The sequence below is a fragment of the Branchiostoma belcheri genome, unplaced genomic scaffold (assembly GCF_001625305.1).
Source record: "Branchiostoma belcheri isolate BF01 breed outbred unplaced genomic scaffold, Haploidv18h27 scaffold27, whole genome shotgun sequence".
NCBI classification, from domain to species: domain Eukaryota; kingdom Metazoa; phylum Chordata; class Leptocardii; order Amphioxiformes; family Branchiostomatidae; genus Branchiostoma; species Branchiostoma belcheri.
In genome coordinates this window covers 1,932,426-1,959,339 of record NW_017803876.1, presented here as the reverse complement: position 1 = coordinate 1,959,339, position 26,914 = coordinate 1,932,426, and the positions used below count along the sequence as shown (strand labels likewise).

At 40.2% G+C, this 26,914-nt stretch overlaps 3 protein-coding genes across 3 annotated transcripts in view; 1 reads left to right on the top strand and 2 right to left on the bottom strand.

Moving 5' to 3' along the window:
- LOC109472167 (aftiphilin-like) overlaps positions 1-18,188 on the bottom strand; it is a 23,225-nt gene extending 5,037 nt beyond the window's left edge. The window contains 10 exon segments of the mRNA XM_019771750.1: positions 1,359-1,673; positions 3,345-3,428; positions 9,880-9,940; positions 10,759-10,863; positions 12,753-12,797; positions 13,631-13,760; positions 14,192-14,334; positions 14,646-15,679; positions 15,682-16,580; positions 18,072-18,188. Of these exon segments, the coding sequence (XP_019627309.1) occupies positions 1,378-1,673; positions 3,345-3,428; positions 9,880-9,940; positions 10,759-10,863; positions 12,753-12,797; positions 13,631-13,760; positions 14,192-14,334; positions 14,646-15,679; positions 15,682-16,477 (2,694 nt within the window). The 5' untranslated portion in view covers positions 16,478-16,580; positions 18,072-18,188 and the 3' untranslated portion in view covers positions 1,359-1,377.
- Positions 18,189-18,419: 231 nt separating this feature from the next.
- LOC109472204 (cytochrome B5-like protein) lies at positions 18,420-20,242 on the top strand. Its single transcript, XM_019771803.1, has 2 exons — positions 18,420-18,661; positions 19,265-20,242. Exons 1-2 carry the CDS (start codon positions 18,557-18,559, stop codon positions 19,436-19,438), a joined length of 279 nt encoding a protein of 92 aa, XP_019627362.1. The 5' UTR covers positions 18,420-18,556; the 3' UTR covers positions 19,439-20,242.
- Positions 20,243-20,347: 105 nt separating this feature from the next.
- LOC109472137 (endoplasmic reticulum membrane-associated RNA degradation protein-like) lies at positions 20,348-26,914 on the bottom strand. The gene is made up of 14 exons (XM_019771713.1): positions 26,836-26,914; positions 26,348-26,459; positions 25,524-25,621; positions 25,022-25,149; positions 24,493-24,607; positions 23,989-24,091; positions 23,625-23,654; positions 23,417-23,485; positions 22,861-23,028; positions 22,446-22,462; positions 21,965-22,099; positions 21,416-21,655; positions 20,757-20,870; positions 20,348-20,495 (listed from the first exon to the last, which is right to left on the bottom strand). Exons 2-14 carry the CDS (start codon positions 26,453-26,455, stop codon positions 20,348-20,350), a joined length of 1,473 nt encoding a protein of 490 aa, XP_019627272.1. The 5' UTR covers positions 26,456-26,459; positions 26,836-26,914.

Below are 26,914 nucleotides of genomic sequence, written 5' to 3'. Positions count from 1 at the left end.
AAAGATTTACATTTTTATTGTTTCAATGTTTTATGGTGGAAGAGTGTAACAACATTCAGTGAACAGAAAGAAAGGATGGCATATTTTCTGCATTTTTTAAAAACAGAAAACCATCCCAGACACATCTAAAATACTATTGTACCAAGGATATAATTAACTGGACTGTAACTTCATTTGGAAAATTGTTTTGTCTGAGATAGTCTGTGTACAATGGCACTGTGCACACTTTTGCTGAGTCCTCCTATATTTGGAAGGAGACAGGCACTCCACATCCTACCTACTTACTTTTGTTCCTACTCTTAAAATAAGCCCAACGCTTCCTTAGTTACTATAAATAGCACAATAGCGTGCATCTGAAACTTTGCTCTTAGACATCCATGTGTATTCATTTATATGTGTCTTGTACAATGTACATGTACATTTACAGTATATCTTAAGTCCTGTTTAGAATAAGCATCGACTACAAAATCACATAAACTGACTTGTACTGATTTACATTTCTTCATCCTTTGGTCATATCAATGGACAAAATACGTACAAGGACAGGGCTGCCAGTTATCTACAAGCATTTCCAATGAAGGTACAACAGGTTAAGGTGTACCTTAGCTTTGGGTACATGAGATAACCCCAACCCATGTTTAAAATTTTCACCACAGCTTTTAACAATCATCTAATTATATATGTACATGTTACAAGGTTACATTTGTTTCCCGTTATAATATTGTTTGCACATAAATAATAGAGTATCTCACAAATGTCAAGGATTACAGCAAATACATCAAAGCAGCAGTATCGATGCGAAGTCTGACATTCGATGAGAAATTAGCAGTATATATATAAGCACTGTAGTAAGTATATTTCATTGAGTAGCAATTGACACTCTAAAAATAGCCATTTAAGCCTTCAAGTGTTGTTCTAACCAGGTGCATGGAGGCTGCTCTAGAATGCAAAACATTTATGACTAGCATCGCTACAAACGAGGCTTGTTCGCAAGAATCTTGTAACCTATGACCAATTGTCATCACTATGGTTTTGCTCCGGAGACAATTTCACAATAAAAGATGATCATGTGGAAGATGTGAAAAATATAACATCTGAGGTAACAAATAGGATTTCCCAGGAAAGGAGTCTCTGTTGATCGCCTCTTTTCCAATCAGAGTTATTCTTCTAAAGTGTTTTCTTTTTCATTTATCTTCAAGCATGTGTTCACCAAACAGGAGGAAAGATCAATCAAAGAGAAGATGGTGGCGGCACGTGCAGAACAAAGAAAGTTGGCAAATTATTTGTTAACAGTAATGATAAGTTTGTAATACAGAAGTGACCGCAAACATAACAGTGCCAGGAAAAAAAAATCAGAAATTACAGTAATAATGTATCCTAGCTGCTATCTGTACTCGGTGTTTCCTCCTGTGCTTTACTCAGACTGGCGGGAAACATCAGCACTTTGGCCGTCATGAAGGACAGGTCAGGCAGACGCGACATGATGCCCCGTGCTTCCTCACTAAGGTCCTTGTCTACGTCCTCCTTCCGTAGCGGGGCGGTGATGGTGGCCGAGGTTTTGATGCTGGCCAGGAGAGAATCGTACGTCGTAGACTGGGGTTTGCTGCCAGGGGGTGGGGCGAGACTTGGGGACAAGTCCAGGCCCAGACCCATCAGTGCTGCGTCCAGTGGGGCTGGGAACAAGAGAAACAGAAGGCTTTGTGAATAGGTTTGCACTATTGGTAGTACTGAGGTAAATTGATTATATATCTATTATCTAATACTGGAGAATTAGAAGGTTCTGTGAACGTGTTCTTATGTAACTGTACAGTTCTCTTTACAGGACAATGGCTAGCTATATAGTTACAGACTAGATGAAAAACTAACAGTTACAACTTACCACTAGTAGTAAATGGATAACTTATCTACAATGTATTTTCTTACAGATCTATTGCTGCATTCTAAAATGATTAATAATCAGAACTTTTTCTCCAGATTAGTCCTATGTATATTTTCTGTCTTAATGAAGTGTATGTACTTCGTTTGCAAGAGAAAGGGAATAAATTTTATAGCATGAACCAATAGCCGATTAAATCCTTTAGTTGGTGAAGTACAACATACAGTTGTGACACCAAATTGCAATTTAGAGTTCCGATATGCACAAAGTACATTTTTTCACAAGCACATTTCTTGTTTCAATACATCTGGTTTGTTATTAGCAACAGGGGTGAACAAGTAGGCCCTTTGGATTGAGATGTAGGTTTTGTTTTCTTGGTCTGACAGTTCTTAGCATGTCCAACATGGCCAATGTCCTTGTTGGATTGGGAAACAGTTGTCACTGCCAAAGGTAAATAGTTGAAAGCCTGGGTCAAGGTACAGCCAAGGTGAACCATAGCACAAGTTGGCAGGATTTACCAAACCGATGTTGCCGTTTGGCTACCAATTCTCTATTGGTTAAGGGGTGAAGAAGGTCAAAACAGAACAGATAACCTCCCAATACTTCAACACTCCTGTTTAAAAATAAGGACATCACAAGGTTCTGGTGTATTTTTGACCAGAACAGGTTTCTTGTTGCATAATCTGGTGTGGATCTTTGTATATTCTCAAAAGATATTTAGTTAATGTCTTTTGCTTTTTAGTTAGCATGCTGACATCTTAGCTGCGATCCAAGTGCTTAGTTTTTTTTAAGCACACTGGATTTAGGCAGAATCATACAAATGTACATTTAGAGCCAGTAAGATGAAGAATAACCCAGCTATAGCTTACAGCAGTCTTTTATTTCTATGTGTCAGAGTCAGGTCATCTTAAATATGTCAATCTTGTTTTTCTGATCCTTTCAACTACCTGGCTTTATGTAAACAATTTAATCCTATTTGATAGCTTAATTCTCCACCACCAAATGGTTAAATGGTTGGAAAAGTATCTGGAGGCTAATTCTTGATGTTAGAATAAGAATTAGCAAAGCCAACATGCCCTAGAAAAAAAATCACACACCACACTTATCACAACACAGCAAATCGAAAGAAAGAAAACAGCACAAGTGATACATTTCTATTTTCTACCCTACTACACTGTACATCAGCCTGGTATCCATCCTACTCTAGCTCCTCTTCACTCCCCTGATTGCTTCTCTGTCACCAAAGGAGAAAAGGGAGCTACAATAGGACGGGTGCCAGGCCGCTACACTACTTATACCTTGCAAAAAAATCTGCACAAAATATCAAAAGAGGCTAATGAGAGCCACTACTCACCACCACTGATACCACAGACAAAGGAGGAATGGAAAAAGAAGTACTGTTAAAGCAAAGTGTGTTTTTATACAACAGACAGTGAAAACAGTTACTACAGAGCTAGCAACCTGTTACCTGGTGATTTGCTTGACGTGCCTAAGTCGTCGTCAATTGATGCAAAGAAGTCGAGGTTTAGGACAGTAGAGCCACTGGTGGAGGCTGGAAGGAGCATGATCAGGGATGACACAGAATTATTGTCTTCACAAATTGCACGGAATTATGAATGCGAGAGGTATGGAGTTAGCACGCATGTCATGTACACAAGTATGCATAGTGATCAGATGGTGCTACCATGGATTCATTACCTGTACATGTATGTGGAACCATTCCATGGATGGACAGAACAGGGGAGTGTTTTACCAAGATTTTATTGACAGAAGGTTTTGCTGTAGAAATTGGACAGGTTAGGTTGGGGTAAAATCTTTGCAAGTGGCTGACTATCAACAATGTGACTGTCACAGTGGTAAAAATAGCTTGCTAGCATCTGTTAATCTGTTGTACCTTTCAATATGATGTACGGAAATAGCCATCGTTGCAATCAAAGAAACTACATGTACTCATTATTATTGACTTGCCAGGTTTTCTTTTTTTGGCTCACACTTTGTCCTAAAAATGGAAACTGTTAATTTGATCGTGACTGGAAAATACATTATACATATAACCTATACGTACATGTACACACACACATAAATAGACTGTGAGCTGTCTTTAGTTATAGTACCTTGGAAATTTCAAGGTTAGACAACACACATAGTGTGGCATTGTGTTATGTCATAGATTACTTTTCTAAGAATGTTTACATGAAATAAAGCCACAGGATTTTAATGCTTCTCTTGCTGTTACGGTAATTTTTGCCATCATCAACGACTTATCCTTTTCTTTCCCCTCCCATTTTCAATCTAGTCACCAGTTACAGAAAATTTTCCTGGAATTATGCATCTACAAACAAGAATCTTAATGAAAATCCAAGTTTCCTTTCCAGGTACTGTATCCTCCAATACAAAAAAAACCTGATGCACACATCCTGTATTTGGCAATGATTATTTCCAAGAACGATGACGGTTGCACCTCGGGGGTATGTATGACGTACACACTACGTATCTATGCTATTTCATAATCATGATAATTGCTTTGTTTCACTGGTTACATCAGATATTAAAAAGGTCACAATGTAGGCCAGTGCAGTCTAGAACATTTGAGCATCAACTTACAATTAAAATGGAACAATTGCAACAATACAGGTCAGTACAATTCTAACATGAAAGCATCTGAAGAAGAAAAGCAAGTGACAAGATCGGTATGTTTTAATAACAGTTTGCTGTGGGTTAGCAGAAAGATGTAATTGTTAGAAAGAGACTGATGTTGTAGAAATGAATGTTTGACTTTGAAGACCTGTCTTATACATGTAGTCTACATGTACCACCAATGCGAATCCAAATTCAGACAGGGTACTGCTGAAAGTGAAATTTCTTAATTAAGAATATATCATTAGAAATATTCACTGGTAACTTCAGAAACAGACATACCCTTTTCATATTCATATAGTCTGTAGAGGTTGAAATCTTCAACATTGGGACAATAAATGTGTTCTAATTTTTCTAGAATGAGTAAATGCACTATTGGGTTTTTGCACATAAAGTACAACTATGATATAGGCACCAGATGACACTAACCCCACCCTGTTAGTGTTACGCTGCCACCATATTAAAATTGTGCTCAATATGAACTTACAATGTGAGTGAACGTTACATAACCAGCTGCCACACACGTCAAACCACCAAAAGCGGAGAAGGTAAGCGGTGACGCAAGTTTTAATGACACCAGTTGTGTAATAGCCTGGTTTCCATCCTATGCTCCTCTGATGGCTTCTTGACTTCAAAGGCTAAAGTATTTGTGTATTAATATACGCAAGAGCTCTAAGCTTGCACGGTCCTCTGTAGGTGAATTGTAATGTGGTTCAAACATAGCCTGGGTACCATCCGGATTTTGCTCCACTAAGAGAAAAAATGGATGGTACCCAAGCTAGTTCAAACAAGCCTTCAGAAGTTTGATCTCGGTTACATTGCTTCTGAAGAATATTCGATGCTTGCATAATTGGTAAAATCAATGACGTAAATGCAAAATGTTTAAATTGGGATCGTGCCAGAATCTGGATGCAAACTGTTTTGCAGGTATGCGATCAGAGGAGCAAACTGGAGCTACAAAAGGATGGACACCAGGCTAGCAGTGCAAGCCACCCGTGCAAAAAAACAACAACAAAACTTTTTATACCCAACGTGCCTCCTGTCACATTTCCCAACTCATCCCTCACCGGGAAACCTGCCACAAAGGAAGACAAATTCATTCTTTCACTTTTTTCCCAGCTCTTATGCCTTAACCATAAGCCTTACATGTGGTGCAGCCATTTCAGAGATATACATTACCAGCTACTGAGCTTGTGATTTCGTGAAAGGTCTAATGTTAGAAGAGTCTGTTTACCTAGAACATTCAGAATTGTACATTTTTGAGTCGCATGGATGCAATTCTTGTAAACGTTTTGGCCTTGACTCATATTTTTCATTTTCCAACCATATTTCATCAAATCATCCTAAGCCCTTACTGTTCTTATGAACCTCATCTATTTGTAGTTAGTTACAGGTTTCAAATAACACTGTCAATGTCTTGTACACTCTCTTTCCTGGGACAAGCTCTACTAACAGTGTTCCACCATGCCAGAACGGACACATCTGCTCTGCACAGGTAGCTGACTGAGTATCTACCAGGCATATGTCAGGGCTGCAGCTGTATCAGGTAACTGCATGGCTCCAGTTGGCTAACATACAAACCCAACAGAGAGATCCTTGTCAGCATGTACTGGCAAGCAGCCAGCTGCACCATCCAAGGCACTGTTTGCCTCTCTATATTTTGGAACAAATGTGCAATTGTTTTCTGTAGTGGCAAGTACAATGCCCTCGTGAAAGTGTCATGGTATGGGGTTACCTGGTGCGCATATATTACACATGAAGGTAAAATGGTTGCAATTTTTGACTACACAGAAAAGGGTCCTTTGTCCCACGCTATTTCCTGCCAATTAAAATTAATATCTAGTCAATTAGATGATTTTGTTAAGGTTGACTGCAAATTTGTTCTTTAGACATACAGTCATTCATTCAAATTTGTTCTGTAGAGCTACAGTACTTGACTGGCAATTATCGGTAAAAGTTTGAGACAATAGTTTCTCTATAAGCTACATCTGTGACCAACGTTATATCCGGTTAATAACAGGTGATACAATGACATTTCCTTCTCAGAACAGGAGATTCTGTAACATGACAAGCCCAATTTCCTGTTCCTGTCTTGTCCTGTGAATATGTGTATGTCAAGCTTTCATTATCTCTCCATTCTGAAACATCAGTTTCCTATCAAAGCTCATCTGAATGTGTACATGGGAGTACGCAACTGGAATCATGAATGCAGAATGGAAGCAGACGGCGCAATAACCATAATTCAGCTCTGTATCTAAAAGCCATTTGTGAGGAGTATAATATGGAAATGTGAAACATAGCATGATTCATCCCTCCCCATATCCTGTCTCTCTGTCTCCTGGCCTTCAGCCAGAGTTTCTACCTTGCAGCATGGGCAGGTCGGGGACCCTGTCTGCACAGGGCTGTGGTAATGTGTGCGTCCCATTGTCCTGGGCAAGTGTCCCCGTTGTAATTATAAGGGAGAACATTCTCAATATGTACAAACTATCTAAATTGCAAAACCAGCTTTGAATGTATGTGCAACCTGTTCTCGTCTGGGGTGCTTGCTTTGATGCTATCTCATTGTTGCTGACAAATTGGGAGGCATACAAAAGGGGAAGATAACAAGGATACCAGTACTACATGTAGGTTAGAGCAATCAGTGGCTCACGTTTCAATTTGGTGCGTAGGGCTGTCTCCTGGACCCAACCCTCCATCTTGGGATGGATTTTTGGTGGTTGGTGGTGAAAATATTTTTCACCCTCTCCATCCAAAAAATGTTAACTTTCAAAAATTGTTTTGCAAGCTTGAAATAAACAGACTTCACAACTAAAATTTTACTCTATGAAATTTGCCTCTGGAAAAGTGTTAAATAAGAATTTAACTGGATTGGGATTCCCAGTGGAGCATGCCCCAGGATGTCCTTAGCAATACTCCATCCACTGCCAACAATGAACAGGATGGATTTTATTTCGTATGAATGACAATACTCAAAAAGTCTTTGTTTTATTGTTCATATTGCAATATTGAAGGGTCTGACCAGCTCGAAAGACTGAATAATTTTCAAATGAATTTTCAGTAACTATAGAGAATGCTCCTACTGTCTTATGCCAAGCACTTTTACTGCATGTTACCAGTCATCATTAAGGACAGTTCAGAGCTTCAACTTTCCAAACAGGTCCCAACATAGGTGTGAAACGCATGGTGTCAGTCCTTCCACAGAGCCTGCGCGCGTACACACACACGTCCTCCTGCAGCATGACAGCTTTATTGAAATGGCCTATCAGTGAGATCAGCACACAGCGGGACAATGAGACATGACTGCATGTCTAGCAGGGGTAATTGGTAGTCAGATCCACACAGCAACAACAGATAGACACAGTCAGCATCAAAGAAACGATTGACAGCCCCAATAATGTTCATATAAAATACTGGTAATGTTTTTCATAACCAGCAAAGTCTGTATCTTAACTTGCTGAGGATTTCTAATATGCATCTTTCAATCTATTTCTTCTGGATATTGTTGCACAGTGCTGGTGGTACATAGCTGCAGGAGAAAGCAACTCCAAAATTTGTCAGAAACAAAATGTTTCTCAAGCTTACACTTCATGTGTGAACATGTCGAAGAACATGTTTACAGCTACGATACATCAGCTGCTGATGCCTGCAGACGATTGATTCACTGTCATCATTTCATCTGAATCTAAAATTCATTTGTACAGCATCACTATTCAGGACAGACAGCAGTAAAGGATGCATGATATGGGCGGCTTCAATATTTGTCTAAAATGACATTTTCCTCCACCTACAAAGCTTGCATCTGTGGCTATATGTCTGGATATGTCTGAGGGCACCATTCCATTTGAATACAAATGAAGAATCTGGATAGCATCAGGCCATTACTATCATAAATGTCTGTGATGACTGAAACAAGATTGTTCCTCTGCATGTAAATTAGATCCAGCCACTGTTACCCCGTCCCTAGCTACCATGCAGTCTCATATTCATCTCATAAGATTTTTTTTCCATCAACATTACTATGGTTTTATTCAAGTCAGATATCTTTTACAAATTTTCCTCACATTTCTAAGTCCGTTTTGGAATATTAATGCCTCAAACGGACCCATTATTTATTGATCTGCCAGCCTGTTTCAGCAGATTTGCTACTTCCAAATTTTACTGTCGTGCTGTTTTACAAGTTTGTCATTATGGCCAGAAGAGATATGATTTTTGATATGCAAAAACCTCCATGACTCAGCCTATGGCGGAAAAGGACACAGCTGTTTGAGCCCGTATATCACCGGCCCAGCGAGCTGAAATCACTGCATGGTACCACAGTTCCGCCTACACTTCATGTGCATTGTACATGTACAGAATAATTAATGCACCTGCAATGACAACTATTTTGAGAAGGCTTGGTGAATGGGCTTCATACAGAATAATTATTACACCTGCAATGACAACTATTTTGAGAAGACTTGGTGACTGGGCTTTTATTATTTTATTTTGGGTGGCTGAACTGTGGGTGTTTATCTGGACAGAGTAGGTTGATAGCATGTGGGTGGGGGGATCGACAGGCAGAATAACCAGAGGTCAAAGGTCTCAGAATTTGGCTGGGAGCCAGTAGAAATTAGAGGTCAATATGGGGTACGTCAGGAAGCCAAGGATTGCATATTGCCTGGAAGACTGAAATATCTGATTTCTTGAATTGTTGTCTTCTTACTCTACCTGCTATCATATCTGACAGTAACATGCATCTGAAAATTTACACAACACATCTTTCTGTAGCATCAGTTCAAGCTGCATTGAATTCATGATTAATCAATGGATGGTACATCTCAGGTATAGTGAAATATTCTGGCTACTAATGGTCTGAACATTATTAACATTCAAGCTAAAACTGGAGAAAACTAGTGCAAAATGTACTCAGCACATGTATTCTGTTTTCAATTTCCCACTAACTGGGAACGTAGCTACATCTTGTGAGTTGGCAAGCACAAGATGGTACATTAAGACTGAGATCACTGTAGCTTCATAATTCTAGTTAGTCTTGAAATGTTTTGTTGTCCCTATTGCAACACTGTGAATAAAAACAAAAGAAGGGAAAAAATCACAGACAGGGACACGATACTTATATCAATGATTTACAACGCTCATCCCCCAATATACAGTAACAAAGTTTGACTCTGAGAAACGACAATATAATCAATAGCCCTTGCCTCAAACATACGAATATCCAGGATAAGATAAAGGCCCTTTCTCTATAAACTTGAGAAAAAAATACCAAGTAAACAGCAGCTACAAGCATTACCATGAAGTGCTATTACTATACTAGTGATATTAGGCCATCAAGCTTGAAGAGAAGATGAGCAACTTAAGTTTCTTACCATCTAAAGGATTGATGAGTCCACTACTGTCCCAGTCAAACTCTGCCGGCGGGATAGATTCCTGCAAGAAACAACAAAAGTCATTCGGATTCCTCACCTGACCTGAAAGACAGGTGTCAATCAAGCTTATCTGACATCTGAAGTACTTTCATGATGGTTTTATTATGGAGTATGAGGCAAAAGTAGGTTTTCACAGTGCTTGGAATTCATAGTTGAACCAATTGTGTGGTACAGTAGCAATTTGAAATGTGTGTTTGCAGTAAGAGTAAAAACCCCCTGCAAAACTAAAACCACTGCAAACATTTCATAACTCAAGTGGGTGATTACACACTTAAAGTACCTACTAGTAGCAAACAATTGCAGATGATGGACCTAGACTGTTGAGCCCTTTCTATGGACGTGTCTAACATTTCAATTTAGACTCTTTATGGCTCCAGCCCAAATACTACCTCACTTCTTTAATAGGTACATTTTGGCAGTCCGTACAGTTTATATATATATATGTAAGAGCCTAATACTTGGTAGCATGAAATGAATACACAGGATTTCTTTTTAGATTGAGCATGTGAGTTAATGATCTCTTGCAGCTCATCTGATCATGATTTCCTGCAGTCCATTTTGCCAATGCTTGTGAAATATTTACATTTTGTTATAAATAATGATCTATTATGCTTATGTTAAATACTTCTATGTACTTATAAATTACTCATCCTAATGCAGTATTTTGCAATTTTTATTGTCGGCAGTCACTTTTATTTCTCATGTCACAACATCAATGGATTCAGTCTTTAAGCTATGACTATTGTGAAAGATGAAGCCTTAATAATCCATCACTAAAATGGAGGGTGAAACATCATGAAACCAATCTGCCCATCCCACCTTGCTATTGTCCTTGAGCTGAACTGGTTCGTCCACTGTGAGAGAGGTGATCTTCTCAGCAGCAGACACTGGCTGCAGGGGGCCTTTGGTTGGCTCCAGCATTCCCTGTCATGGCAAGAGAATATTATACACCTGTTATCACAAGCACAGGCTACTAGTATAATCTAAGGGTGCAGTCCTGACAAAAGTCAGTAGGTGGCACTCTGTGTTATAATGGTATGAGATTATAGAAGCTTAGCTTATGACTCATACAAATCAACATACATAACCTAATGCTTATGGAGCATATTTCCGACTATCTTACAGTGCCACAATTATGAGCATGTTGGGGCTTTTTGCTGATAGGCATCAATAACTACATTGGTACTGCACAGCAACAACTTAAAACTAAACTGGCAAAGAACACACATTCTAAAAAAATCTTTCAAGTTTCATTATTTGCCATATCCAATAGTACAACTATCTAAAACTACTACTTTGCTATTCAGCTATAAATAATGGATGGTAGTTACCTTCTTGACTCACTACTTTACATGTAATAAAACAGTATATATTATCATATAAATATTAGAAATGTGCTAGAAGAAGCCTGTACAAAAGTATGTAGTAGATCTACACATATCATTTTCTGACATAAGAACATAAGAAACATTACTAAACAAAAACACTACACTGACCATTCAACAGGCAAAATTACAACAAGTGTCCATAAAATTACACCTGGATAAAACTGCAGCATCTACTCCTTGTAGAATTTTGGTAGATAGCAGCACCCCTCCTACCACACCAGCGTGCTACTGTCAGGTACAGATAAACAGTCCCTACACATGTCTACTGGGGGGAAATGAAACTTCCTCTGGTGATGAATGCGGGGCAGGGCTACAATCTGTACAAAGTGCTCCGGGGTCTCAATCCGAGGGGCTGGGGGAAATTAACATGTCTGCACTTGAAGCGGCAATCGATACCATAAATGGCCAAATGCCATTAGTTGATTAGAATGGATTGGAGCAGGAGACAGGGGACTGTCAAGTGATATCTCACCGCATGAAACTTTACTCAGCACCACGGCTAGGTGCCCTGAATGGCTAACTCTAGATCTTGTTGGCAGCCAAGAATTACATTTAGTGCATTGAAGCCAATACTGGTAGTTATGTCTTCAGCAAATTCACTAGATGAGGGTTAATCCTCCAGCATTCAATAAGAATTGGAGATCTGGCAACGGCTTTCTGTGTCACGTATCAAAATCTGAAATGTATTCAATGGTCCTCAATCTTTTGATAACAAGATGAATCCAGTTTTGAGTAATTCCGACATCTGACCCTGAAGATATTGAACATCAGCAAAGGCTATAAACAGCATAAGATGTGGCCATTTTTCAATACTTGAGCTGGCTTACTCCCAGCTGACAATGCCGGTTCCCTCATATCATTCTGAATCCTTCTGACACTGCCTACATCGTGCCTTGAAAAGGATCTTCACTATTCAATCTGTATCTGCCAACTTTTGCCATTGGTCAGGGCAAAATCGATGAGTTATACTGACACGAACATCAATCCAGACCCTGGGGTTAATGAAGATAAATGTTGAAATGCTCGGTAACATGTAGCAAATGGGAAGCATGTCTTGGACTGTAATGGCCAATAAAGCCAGCTCATTTTCAGGGACAAACGGATAGCTTGACTAAGTGGAAACTCCAAAAGTTTAGTGGTGAATTAACTGAAAGAACACATACAAAATATGATGGACCACTGACAATTTCCCACAGACAATTTCCTCTAACCAAAGCAAACCTTTGGCAGCTCATGACTTAGAATGGTTATCAGCAATGGGTATTTCAATTTCAATATTAAGGAAGTTTCTTGACTATTCCGGATATTGTGATGTTGGCTAAGATGAAACAAACAAACAAACAAAACAAGAAATGGTTGTATGATGGACAGACAGGTTAAACGTCTACAGTTTGATGGTTACATGTACTAGTAGTTAGGACTTACCAAGCTGGCAGCGTAGGCTGGTAAAGCCTTCTTTCCAGGCAACAACTGTGGAGAACATAGCACATTACATCATGCACAAGCTACAGGCATGCACGGCACAGGCACACACTCAGTTATAACGGATACAGGTTAGTCCTACCCTGTTTGCTAAGTCTTCACCTATAGCAGGGCTTGAAACTAACAATCTGAATATGATAAAGTTCAGTGGAGGGGAAAAATGGTATTTTTGGGTATGAAAAAAAGGTATTTTCAGCAGAATGGCCTTAAAAAAGCAAAACTTTGTTCTTCTTCTTTCGGTTGAGGTGACCACCTTCAACATTTTTGAATATTCTGTCGCCTATAACAAAACTATATTTATTGTTGAAGGTTGGATAAAAATTATGTTTCAAGCCCTGTTGTGTAATATACAAGATGATGACACATAAAATCATGCCATAGAATGCATAAGGTTATATGTTATTCATATGGTTTGGTACATCAATTCACAATACCATACTAATACTAGCTGCATATACCAACTACTTTTATAAGCACTTTCATAGTACATTATTGAGTTAGGAAGGCTAGACCTATCATAAACATCTAGCATGCAATTACATGAACCATGCACTGAGTGCAACAAAACAAACAATGAGTACCGGTACAATGAAAAAACATGGTGATAATATTTCTTTGAGAATGTGTGTAAACAAAGTTTGACAATGACTCTTCTGAAGATGTCTTGTCAATGTGGAAACTAAATAAATATACCGAAAAGTATATCTAAGTGTATTGTAAGTGTATATCTAAGTATATCTAAGATATATTGATATATCTAAGTGTCTTTCATTCCTGTGTCTGAACACAACAGTACATTAAAATCTACACAATGGACTTACAATGTTGCGTGTGTCCACCCCCAAAGAGCAGAGTAGTCTCTCCCGCTCCTGTGACTGTGTCCATGTGAAGCTGAGGGCATGGGTGCTGTCTATGTCCTTCAGACTATCCCATAGATGCAGTGGGGTAGTCCTGCAGCATTAAAAATCAATGTTAGTCAAAATGCATCATGTCTTATGTACAATATAAAAGAAAGCATACACATTGGGCAATTTACGGCTACAACATGATTTTAAGAAACAAAAGGTACTTTCTCTGTCTAGTACCATAATTTACATTTAGCCAAGTACAGAAAGGAAAAATTAACACAAATGTGACTACATTTATCTACTGCAAACTAAGCATAATATTTGGCGTCATACCAAAAAGACTGCATATTAAAGACACAAATGTGTGCTTCACTTTGGAACAAAATCCCATCTTGAGAAGTGTCAGTGGACTGACCAAAAACTGTTACTAAGCACTTCAGTCTTGTAACTTGTTCATACATATGGATATAACATTTTAAATCTTCATAATGTCATTTGCTGTTATCCGAGCAAACTCCCATGTCCCATGCTTACTTGTTGTCCTCGTCCTTGCTGTCAGGTTCCCCTGGTGCTGACTGTTGAGTGATGATGTCCAGTAGCAGCTCCAGTAGTATGTCTGATGACCCCAGCTGCTTCACAGGGAAACAGTTCAGGAACGCATCACCTGCCTGGCCAGTCTGGGGAACAACAAGATACAATTTCTACTTGTTTACGAAGGTTTAATCAGTTTAGTCTACCTTTGTTCTAATCATGATAATTGGTTGTAATGTTGTTATTCTATGGAGGGGTTCTCCCTAAAATTTTTAACAGTAGATAACAAGCATTGACATTCATGTAAATAGTGATACAAATAAATACTGTCCAGTATTATTCAATTACCTGCATTGAAAAAGAAGTAATTTTTTCTTCCAAGGTATTCTATTAGACAAACTTGTAACAAAACTATATTTATTAGTAATATTACCTAATTCTTATATAAAGTAACTACCTTAGAAGTACTGGTTGAAGAGCTGGTTTGCTGGAAGCCACCAAAGTCTCCGAACTCCGGTCCTGAAGTGGAGGCAAAGGAACCAAACGTGTCCTCTTCCTCAGCAGACTTCTCCTGGCCTTGGGAGAACTCCCCAAAGTCTGACGGTCCAGAGAAAGAGGCCCAGTCATCCTTACCGTCACCAGTGCTGAACTCACCAAACTCACTGTCGTCTGCTTTTGGCCCTGGTGCCGAAAACTCACCAAAGTCATCAGTTCTGTCATCTTCTGACTTTCCAACAGGAACAGGAACGTCTTGTGCAGGTGTATCAGTAGAGGTTGGCTGATCAGGAGATGTGAAGTCACCAAAGTCATCCTCTCCATCATCATCACCACACGCTGGTTTATCGCTGTTGTCTGCACTTTTCCCAACAATGCTGGTGTCTTGGGAAGTTACGTCATTGTCACCGGAAGGTTTACTTTGTAAATCTTCTACCTGTGTTGCCAAAGCATCAGATTCAACAAATTCTCCATCCTGTCTGGTGCTTTTGTCACCGGGTGGACAGGCTTCGTCAGAGAGGGCATCTATGGGTAAACTTTCATCTTGGGGCGTTTCCTGAGTTGAGGCAAAGTCACTGAATTCGTCGTCTTGTCTGGAATAATCGCTGGCGGAACCCCAGTCACTGGCATTACTGTACAGGTCTACGTTTGCATCATCTGGTCTTTTACCTACCAGACTGAAGTCAGAGAAACTACCAAACTCTCCGGTAGGGCCTCTGAAATTAGCCCAGCCATCATCATTGTCCTCCTTTTCAGAGGGTAGTTCCTCATTTATAACATCTAATGGTTTCCCGAATGAGGGTTTGGAAAAGTCTCCAAATTCATCTGTATCTGCCTCGTCTAATGCACTTCCCGTTAAGTCTTCTAGTTTATCTCCTTCAGGGCAAGTTACAGTTTGTTCAGCATGGGAGTTAGTGTACTTGAGTTCACCTTCATGCTGTTCTATAGCTACAGTTGGTACTGACATTTCCGCCTGAATTCCCACACTGCCCCCCTCCCAACTTCAGCTTCTGCAGACCTGCTATCAGAATCACCTGGACTGTGTGTAGTAAAGGCACCAGCTGACTTAACCTGACTTTTTTCCTCACTTGTGTGTTCTGAACCGCTTGTGGCATTTGTAACACGATCTGACAGAGATTGTCTAACATTCTTTGCTTCCTCTACTGTTGGTGAGTCTGTACGTTCATGGCTTGAATTCTCTTTTGCAGCATTTGATGCCCCTTCATCACACGTGCAGTCGTCTCCAGTGAGAGAATTTTTGGTTTCCTGCGATCCTGAGAAATCTCCATACTCTGCTGATGCTGAGTTTTCTTCACTTGGACTTCCATTAGTCACTACAGTTTCATCCTGTAGGGAAGCATTTTCTTGTCCTGTCCTTACTTCTGAAGAAGGTACACTGCTAAAATCACCAAAGTCATCATCCGAAGTGCTCTGCACAGCACTTCCCGCCATTGCACCTGTTCCCATGCCCCATCCCTCAGGCTTTGAATCACCCCCCTGAGCTTCTAATCCGTTAGCAGTCGAGTCCTTGGCAGAGATCGGACCGTTCTGAACAGGAAATGCGTCCGACTTATGGCTCTCAAAGGCAGCCCATCCTCCATTTTCCAGGCCATCCTTGATGCCATCCTTGACGGGTTGGAATGTGAAGGAGTCGTCCTGCCCCGGAGAGAACGAGTCTGCCGCACTTGAAAAGTTCCCAAAGTCGTCATCATCGAAATCATCTGTCATGGACGGGCCTTCCTCAAATGGGGGTGGTGAGGAAGACAGCATGGGAGCAAAGTTGCCAGAAGCCATTTTCTGTTTCTTGCTTTTGGTGCTACCGATATGTGTGACTCTGTTCTACACTCTGGAATATTCTGTCTGCCTCTTGTCAGTAATCGTTACATTTCAATGTGACCTAGAGGACAGAAAGAAAAGATGTACGTCATGTAGTTGTCATGTACTTCCAATCAGTAAATGTATGTAATGTTCCTCCTGGGATCAACGTAATCACTGTGGTCTCTAATGAATGTAATATCACACTATCACATCATGGGTCCATCTCTTTGCTACCATCATGTACTTACAGTTCAGTACAACAAAGGATAGGTTTACAGTCTATCTTGGATAGCCTGTATCTTAAATAAAGGACGGGCTACAGCATGTTAAGGTTTGCAAACTGGCTGATGCTTGTAATGCCCTGTGGTTCAAAATTGATCTCAAAAGACCTGCCTATAGATTTGAACTTAGTTGTGGATGTAGTGCCTGAGATCTGTATGATTAAAAAATACAAGTTGATATTATCTATGGCACAGATTACCATATGGGGGCCGTTGAATGACAAGCCACCATGCCGTTCATTTCCCTTTCGTACAATACTTGTTTAGAGCAATGTCTCATGATATTTGGTGCAATATAGAATATAGTGTAAGTGTAAAATAGTACATAAATGTCATTTTTAAAATAACCAATACTGGTTGTAATATAAATTATACACAATTTAGCAACAATGGCTATGGTGCTAAACCATTATACTTTAGGGGAATTTTGCATGTTTGCTTATATCATTGCATATAAAATTGTAAAAAAACAATGATCTTTGGGACAACACATGGCAACCAGAGTAAGTATGATGTATCTAATTTAGTACTGTGCCACAGTTGTTAGCGAGAGATGTTTCAGAAATTTATGAATACAGCCATGAAAGCCTAGAGTAACAGGTGGTCATTCTGCAAAGGCAAGTTTTGTTATCCGAGGCACACCAAATATCAAGCAAATCATTTCCACATAGCATACAAGACAAACATCCTTCTCAAACCTCTGTTTGCTTTTAACATGGCCATTATTGATATCAAATTACGTACAACTGAAAAACAATATTTATTTGGTATGTCTATTTTTAAATCCAACAATGTTGAAGGATTCTGGTTCTCGTTCAAAGCAGCTCCCGGAACCTAACTTAGATAAACAAGGTCGTCCTGAAAAATGTGTAGAAACGATACGACTAAATGTTGACACTTCTTTTGATACGCCCACCTGGTCACTTTGCAGTAATTACATGTACATAAATTTGGTTGTCTTGCATTGCAGCTGTGATATGGCACGACTGCTCTAGCTTAGATACTAGCACACGGTCTAGGAATATTGTAATTCCTTCGTCTGCAGAACATTTGCCTGGAACTACGCAAGCGAGACTGAAAGACCGGCTCTTGAGTCGACGATCGTAGCACACTCGTGACCGAACAGACTGGCCTCTGGACCGGAACTCTTGTGTCATCATATCGAACTTTGCTGAACATTTATGGTAGCTCTACCTTTTATGCGATTTTCCTGGTACTACCTGCTGGTCCGTGTGTTCTATAGTGTACAAAGACTTGTTCTGATACAAAATGTGCGCACGAAAACTTACTGTTGGTAAGAAACGGTCCACTTTTTAGCTGATGTTGACTTTCGTTCTCCTGCCACATAGGTTCGGCCATGATTACTACCCACAAGTCCCGTCAAAATCGGAACGCTTCATTATAATCTAGGGAACAAAGGTGTGCATAGGTATATTTATATTCTCTAAAAAACACAAAAATAACTTTTGTTCACAACATTTTACTACAATCTATTTGATAAGGTTGTATTACAGTCTAAACTTTGCATGCAATGCCGAAAACGCAGTATTTATATGTGTCATATTTCTACACTCCCCCCTTATAAAAATGAACTAGTCTACCCTCAGGGGGAGTTACAAAATCTCGCGAAGGGCAGTAAATCTCGCGAGATCTGAAGGTTTGTTTTGGAGGTGTCATCATGAGATCAGATGGAGGAGGCAGCATCCACTGGTTGAGATAAAACAGCTGCCTGTAGAGTGGAAGTGTTGAGTGATAGCTGATAGGAAAAAAGGCCATGGCTACAGATGAAAAGAGTAGGGAGGAGGGACGTTTGATATCAAAAGAAGAGGTGGCGAGGCACAACAAGAAAGAAGATGCATGGATCATCATTGATGGAAAGGTAATATAATGGGCCCAGTAGGATCAACTTGGTAGGATTAAGATCTTCATTGCTATAAATTATTCAAGAGCTGGAAAAAGGTCATTGACCTGTTTATTAGACAATCCAACTGTGAAACATAGGATATTTCGTGAATGTTAAAACATTATAATCTGTAACTCATAAAGCTGTTCTGTTCTGTGGTTTTATGTAACATAATTTGTGTGGAAACCAGGACAGCAATTTGCAGCTGACATTTCCCAGACTCATGTGATCTTGCCCGAGGTCACCTTTTTTCAAGGAAGTGAGCAAAGCTTATGTCTCACGCAGGGGTTTTGGCTATTGAAATGCAGATGGGTATATGCAAGGACGTTCAACTGGGGAATTCAGATACGTAATAATAATAATGTAACCCTGTATGAGACAAGGTCTCATTACGCATCAAAAGTTTTATCCTGCAATATGGAACAAACATCTGCTTTTGTAACAACGCAAATTTTATGTAACGTTATATGAACTAAAATGCTGCCTTCTGGGATTGCAGGCTTGTCATTGTGCTCATTGATGAAGCAGGTTACTTTTTTGCTGATCATTTCTAGTGTCTATATTCATTGTGTTTTGCAGGTGTATGACATGACAAACTATGTTTCCAAACACCCGGGTGGGAACGCCATTTTGCGGAACGTTGGAGGAGATGCGACGAGCGGGTTCCACTCCCAGCCAGCGCACTTCACAGTCGGGAACTACATCAAGGACAAACTCAAGAACACACACTACGTCGGGGAGTTCAAGTCATAGGATTGGAGACTGCTTGTCAGATTTTATTTGACTTTTCATTTTGAGATGCTTTAACCCTTCTGGATAAAAGAATCTCAAAAGGCAGTTCAAGATCTCTGTCATTGATTGGCAAGTTAAGAACATAACACTGTTCAGTTGGATGGGTTGGTAATAAGGAAGTTGCTGTCCTCCCATTCAATTTATCTGGTGCAAAACATGATACCTAACTAACCTGGTTAGTTAATGTACATTCAGGGAGACTTTGATGATAAACACATGAGTACTAAATATCCTGGGTGCGAGACCCATAGCACACTGGACACAAAGTATCTCAGTGAGCTCACTGAGATACTTTGTGTGCTATGGGTCTGGCACCCAGGCTAGAGTACTAACTACAACTATCTAACATGACTGTTGTTACAAGCAGAGACAGATGGGGACATATTGTCTTGCAATATGGACCAAATGCTGAATTGTCTGGGGGTCGGTGTTGACATCGTTTTATGTAAATGTGTTATGTGAACAATGATGTCATGATCATGTGTACTTGGCTGACAAGTGAAATTTAACAGAACACAAAATTCAGCATGTACTGGGTTCTTTGTGACACAACCAGAGGGATTTCATCTGTAGACCTTTTGGTAACGTACCTAACCCACACACTCATAGCAGATGCATAAAATTCAATGTTTATTGGCAATTTGGCATGGTGATGCCAAAGTGCTAGTTACCTAGATTGCATAGTACGTTCATTGTTACAACATTGATGTATTTAATTGATGGATGATCACAACAGTGATGAATAAAGATAGCTTTTAGATAATGTATAATTGTACATGCTCTTATTATTTCTCATCTTGGAAAACTGGTAGTATATACAAATATATGCATTAAATTTAAAAGATACAAGCCATCTAGTTACTTGAAGCACTATGTTAAGATATTGTCACTATTATAGTACTCTGTTATCCTATGGATTGCGGCTAATGTGAGGGAGCAACATTCGTCCCACTTGTTTTGATCTGTGCTGGTTTTGGACACGAGGTTCTCCACATACTGCAGAATACTCTTTAGAAACCTGCAAAGGAACATTCACAGGGTTAAGTGTCTGGGTGCCACAATAAGTCATGGTACTTAGTAACTAGAAATGAATTAAGGTGGTATTTTACCATTCAAAACTCATAAAGGAGAGACTTTAGACTACCAGTAGGGGGATGAAGAAAAAACAATGAAAAGTTATCACCATAATTCACCATGTTGGGAGATGAGCACAATACATGTATGACTCCTCTTAAGATAATTTCTGTGCTGAGGCAATGTACAGCAGAACGAATCTTACTTTTTCTGTTTCTGTTTTTGAGATGACTCGAGTTGCAACAGGTCTCCTAGTGTCAGAAGGTGATGGACTGTAACCATGACAACCAACTGAAGACCATTAAAGATAGTCTGAAGGCTGAAACAAGAGACAACAGACATCTTAAAGTATGAGCATGACAGGAGTATAATGTGTTCTGACCCCTTGATGAGGACTAGACATGGCCTACCTCATTCTACTACAGTGCTACACTGTATACGTATGGCTTTTTTGTCAGTTATATATACATGTATAAGCATAACAAATGCACATGTATTGTACTACATGTATCAGGAAAGGCAATCTACACATGTCTCACTGCCTGACCAATTTGATTTTAAACCTCCTTGGCCTGACATAGCCAACTTGGGGCATGTCTGAACCACCTCAGAACTGCAACAGGAAGATGCAAGACCCTCATGAAAAGTGTGGGGTCTCAGCCCAGATGGACAAACGGCATGTCATTGTGGGCAGGAGCAGACCACGAGACACCTGCTTGTCTGCTCCCTCCTGCCTGAACCTTGAATCAGTGAGGACCTTTTGGCTCTGACCCCCAGAGGAAGAACATGTGCAGAGTACTGGTGGAGCAGGAGAGCATAGCAGACTGAAGTGGTGACTTGAGAAGAAGAAGAAGACTGCCTGACCGGTCCAGCATCCTGCAGTAGTTGTCCCTCTGTCTGGACCTGAGTTGCCTGTTCCTCCACAGCTCGCACCTCTGCTCAGCTGTTCCCTGGATGTTCTGTGATGCTATGCGGCTGTTCTCCGTGATGTGTCTCAGGAGGGACACCAGCTCCAGCTCGACACGGGGCCGGTACACCGTCTTCACGGGCTCGTGCAGACATATGTGCACGGCTGTCTCATAAACCTGCCAGGAGTCTGGAACACTTGGGTAGAATAGTTCAACAATCACCTGTTTATATACAGTGTACATGTACAATATACTTATTTTTATCAAGGATATTTGATGCCTAAGTACATAGCCGATAAGGTGCCAAATGGCTACCTTAGCAGACTGGATTGGTTAATTCAATTAACAGAATGAAAACAAGATTAACACTGCTACCTTTTTCGATGGTGTGGACATTGAACATCAAACACCCCCAACCTAATTTCCCTATGTTCTTCCTATCACACTTCTGCTAACAATAGTAACATCACACTATAGAAGATGTAGAAAACTACACAGTTCCCACCTGAGGTCTGCCAGGATGGAGTCAGGGCTGTGTGAGGGCAGAACTTTGTGCAGGGCCATATTTACTACAGACACAGCCTTTAGGGTAGCTGGGCTGTTTGCAACTTCCTCGGTAGGCTTGGTGTGGTTTCCTTTTCTGTAGGGAATCATAGAACACTCTTATCATTATAATTTTCTGCAATATAGAGTGAATACAAGAAGAGAAAGATTGCATACTTCCATGTGGGTTATGAACATACATAAATGTCCCATTGCAAAGTTGAACAATAAATGAAAGTAAAGGAGCCTTACAACTCTTCTTCAGTGGGCCTGGGAACTTGGAGCCATGTACTCATGGATTCCAAACAGGAGTACACCTGGAAAAGGTGCAGAAAGAAATTTGTCAACTGTGTGGAGACGTGAACAAATGAATGAAATACAGAAATAATTGTCTGTTGCAGTCCAACCTGTATGAAAGTGTTCATAATTGTAAGTTTTCTCACCCTTTGGACAAGCAGGGCTGTAGGATGAAACAAAGACATGTACCCCTGAACCACTTGTTCCACATGGGCAGATGGTTGTGACTGTTAGATAGTAAAGAGAAGATGTACTTTTAGCACAATGAGGAGTATGCTGGTTAAGTCCTCAGCATCTTTTATTTTCCTGATTGAGAATTGCAAGAAATGTAGCAACAAAAGGAAGTCCTTTTGAACTCATTCTTGGAAGCAAGAGCAATTTTTTAATGAAGAAAAATTGTATCTTAAGATAATGATCAGTCATACAATACAATTAAATTTATGACATGCACCTATCGCTTTGAACAACCTCCCAAATACTACTTATGTCAAAGTAAGCATGTTACACTGAAAGGCAGTTATACTAGCCTTACCGACAGCTAAAAGACAAATTTCAAGTTACCAGCATAGATCTGTCGGTTGAAGCATATTTAATGCAGAAGGCCAGACTGACACACAGGACGTGGTTTGCCAGGCCAGCAGGAATGGTTGCCAGGTCCAGCTCCCCATGGCTGGCGTGGTCTCGTACACGGGGGCCCTCCGGATGCACCAAGAGGTCCAGCAGAAGCTCCTGAAAAAGGTGTGATAAAGGCAGGTAAAGGTACTAGTAGTCCTGTGGCCTTTTTGAGGCAGTCCACTGTGTGTAAGGCACAGTATTGGATGGCAGGGCAGAGCTTTCCTTCCACTGCCTTTTACCTCCACAACCAAAGTCAGGTACTCATTTTACTTCTTGGGTGGAAAAAGTGAAAAGTTTCTACTAGGTAAAATGTAGCCCTATCTTCATTTGATGATAGAGGAACATATTGTCTTAAGGTATTAATTTAACAAGGATACCAGAAGATGAAATGGTGATGAAAGTACAATGGTACATTCATTGACCTAAGAGCTGAATGTCCAGACATTAGAGTACATTTGTTCTCTATAGTCAGTTGATCAGAACAGATACACAGTATACTCACCATGTAGGAGTCTCCCAGTTCTGATGACATGAGGTTGGTGCTGCCATCCTGCAAGGTAGCCGACAGGATCTGGTGGTTTGGGGCAAAAACAGTAAAAAGTAAATCATAAGTGACCTGAAACCAATTCAGCTCACTACTACCGGTAGTACTGGAAACTCAATACTGAACCATAATGCTCATAGAGCTTACATGGACAGGTGACACTCACCTCATCAAATGTGGTGTAAAGGACTGAAGACTGCAAAACAAATAAAGAACATGTAGGTAAGGTGATGTGCCAATTTTCATTTTTCTCTTTCATGTCTTAGGATTCAATACAAAATGTGGCCCAAGTGTGCAAGCATGTCTAACCCTCGAAAGACGCTAAACTGGATAGTGACTGAGAATGGCTGGGATAAAGGGAATAGTGAGAACAACCATACCATTATTCTAGATGTACAACAGTCTATTAAAAGTACAAACTCTTAAAAACAACACAGCTGGCTACTATCAGACTGTTAATGCAATAGCCAGTTTCCTATCCCCTGGGCTTGCAAATAATTTGGACTTGCAGCAGTTTGCTTGTTGTTTACCTCAGCAGTCAGCATCCTTTGTGGACAGTTGTTGACTACAGCAAAGACTCTCCTCAGCCCGTGTTCTAACTGTGGCAGCAGCAGCAGCAGGCAGTGACCATAGCTGAACAAGGGTCATGTGGTAAAGTACTGATAAGCAACTATTATTGACAGGCATGGTTAAAATATACAGTACATTCTTTTATTTGTAACAATGGTAAGCACATAATTCTGTATCTGTATAGCCACTATGACCCACCTTGGCATAACACACTGGTCAGAATTACACATTTTATTTTATGTTATTTTGATTTTGTGATTTTGTGATGCATTTTGTGAAAACCATGTTAGTGATATGGTGTTGAATAAGAAATATTGAAGGTGTAATTACAGTTGTACATGTCAGTAAAGGATTTCCTTAATAGCAAGTCATTGCACAGTTAGTTTAAAATAATTCCTTTACACATGTATTAAATCTAGCAAAAGATATCATTGTAACTGTATATTTTACAATTTTTGAACTACCTTTGATCTGAGAATTTCTCCAAAGCTTTCTCCCAATAAGGCATCATGGAGGGCTGGATGAATGCAGTTCTGTGGATGACGTCCCTCAGGCCAGGCACATCTGCCACCTGTAGGACTGTGTCAGGAAACAAGGTTACAATTTTTGGTTTGTCTCCACCATAAAACTAATGAAGAAAAAAAAGTCAGAACCTACAGAAAGCCATGAGTCCTTTGATGTGTGGATCTGTGGATATTCAGAACAATTATGGTGACTGAAGGCTTGGATTCATCCACAGTATATGTAAAACATTGGCAAATCAACAACATTTGACTCCAACTCCCCAACATGAGAGTTATATACATGTACATTGTAACAGTATTTCAAAAGTAAAGGAAAGCGCCCAAAATTTCCTCCTTGCATTGCATCATAAACCATGAGATAGTTCATGTTTGAAATATATTTGATACTTTTATCCAGTTTTAATCTACATAATCTTAAAAAAAATATAGCACTACAGCCAAAGAACTCAAAATAAGATGACAACAACACCTGGAAAGACTTGCTGCAGTTGCTCCAACTGCGGTGAGAGATCTAGTGGGGTGCGGTGTGAGACCTCGTACAGAAAGGGAGTCTGCTCTCCTAATGTTGCCACCACAACCAACAGGAAACTGACATACCTTGTAAAAGGAAAAAAATATTTAGTTACAGCATACTAGTGATAACTGAATAAAATATTAACCACAGTCAAAATTGTGCCAAAAGGACCACTCAGCAGACTGATAAAATCTGGTCTATGTGGACAGGTAGTCACTATAGATAGGATTCTTAATGTTTGTATCAATGAAGAAAATTATCTAAGGGACCACCAAAAAGTGGTCCTTATGTTGTGTAACTTGTACAGGTTTGACTGTATAACAGTTTTGGAAGGGCGTGAAGGATGGCATTCATGCAGGCTGACCATTTACTGGTATCTTCATACTAGCTGGCATGTTAAATCATGATATTCATAAGATATGAAAGTTCACTATTCAGTGTTGCACAGCTTACTCACATATCTGGCACCTCTCCAGGACTGAGGAAACCGTGCCAGGCAATGTTCCTGAGGTTTAGACTGGAGGGAGGACCAATCAGGACATGCAGACAGGACATCTAAAAACACACAACAACACAAAACAACATTGAATCTTATTTGTCCCTGGTGCTAAATAACACACCAGCAAGACTGGTGTCCCTGTCCCTGGTGCTGAATGACACACCAGCAAGACTGGTGTCCCTGTCCCTGGTGCTGAATTACACATAAACAAGATTGGTATCCCTGTCCCTGGTACTGAATTACACATCAACAAGACTGGTATCCCTGTCCCTGGTGCTAAATAACACACCAACAAGACTGGTGTCCCTGTCCCTGGTGCTGAATGACACACCAGCAAGACTGGTGTCCCTGTCCCTGGTGCTAAATAACACACCAGCAAGACTGGTATCCCTGTCCATGGTGCTAAATAACACACCAGCAAGACTGGTATCCCTGTCCATGGTGCTAAATAACACACCAGCAAGACTGGTATCCCTGTCCATGGTGCTGAATGACACACCAACAAGACTGGTATCCCTATCCCTGGTGCTGAATTACAAATAAACAACATTGGTATCCCTGTCCCTGATGCTGAATTACACATCAACAAGACTGGTGTTCCTGTCCCTGGTGCTGAATGACACTCAGAACAGTTACCACTGGACCGTTCAACCCTTAGAAACCCATGAACCAATGAATCCATTTTTTTTGCATATGGACAACATTATTAAGTCCCATATAAAAATTTACTGGTATGTTAAGTTGCAGAAAAGAGACAATACAGAAAGGTTGGAGAGACTTACAGCTGTGCACCCGAAGATCTCTGTCAGCTCCCTGGTAGCTAGAAGATCTTTCAGCAGTGAGGGGCACTGGGTGCCATGCATCAGGAACACCTGCGTATGGGCAGACATCCAGCTGTAGGGGACTGTTACAATGTATGTTCAAAATCTGCCTCTCTCATATCTGGTGCATCAATTCTAAATGTTTTATTGAGCTTTAATCCTGCAGTGTGAATTCTAGGAAATGATTCCTAAGCTATTGTTTAAGAACTTTTCATCACATACAAAATGGACTACTTTTACAGTACAGCTTGTCTTCTCACCACTGTTGCCAAACCAGATCTAGAATACATTGGGGAAATAATCTGTATCTGTATGGCCAGTATAACTGCCATTTAGTGTAGCATACCAGCTCTGCAGGCACGTGTCAAAGAGTCAGTTGGCTATATTGCATTGAATGACAAAAAAGCATGTAATCCTTTACACTTATTCCATTCCAGATGTGTACTTACATCTCCCAAGGCTCGCTCCAGGGCTGCTGTGGCCTGCAGCAGGCTCAAGGTATGGTCAGTCTGGTCTGATGTCCACACA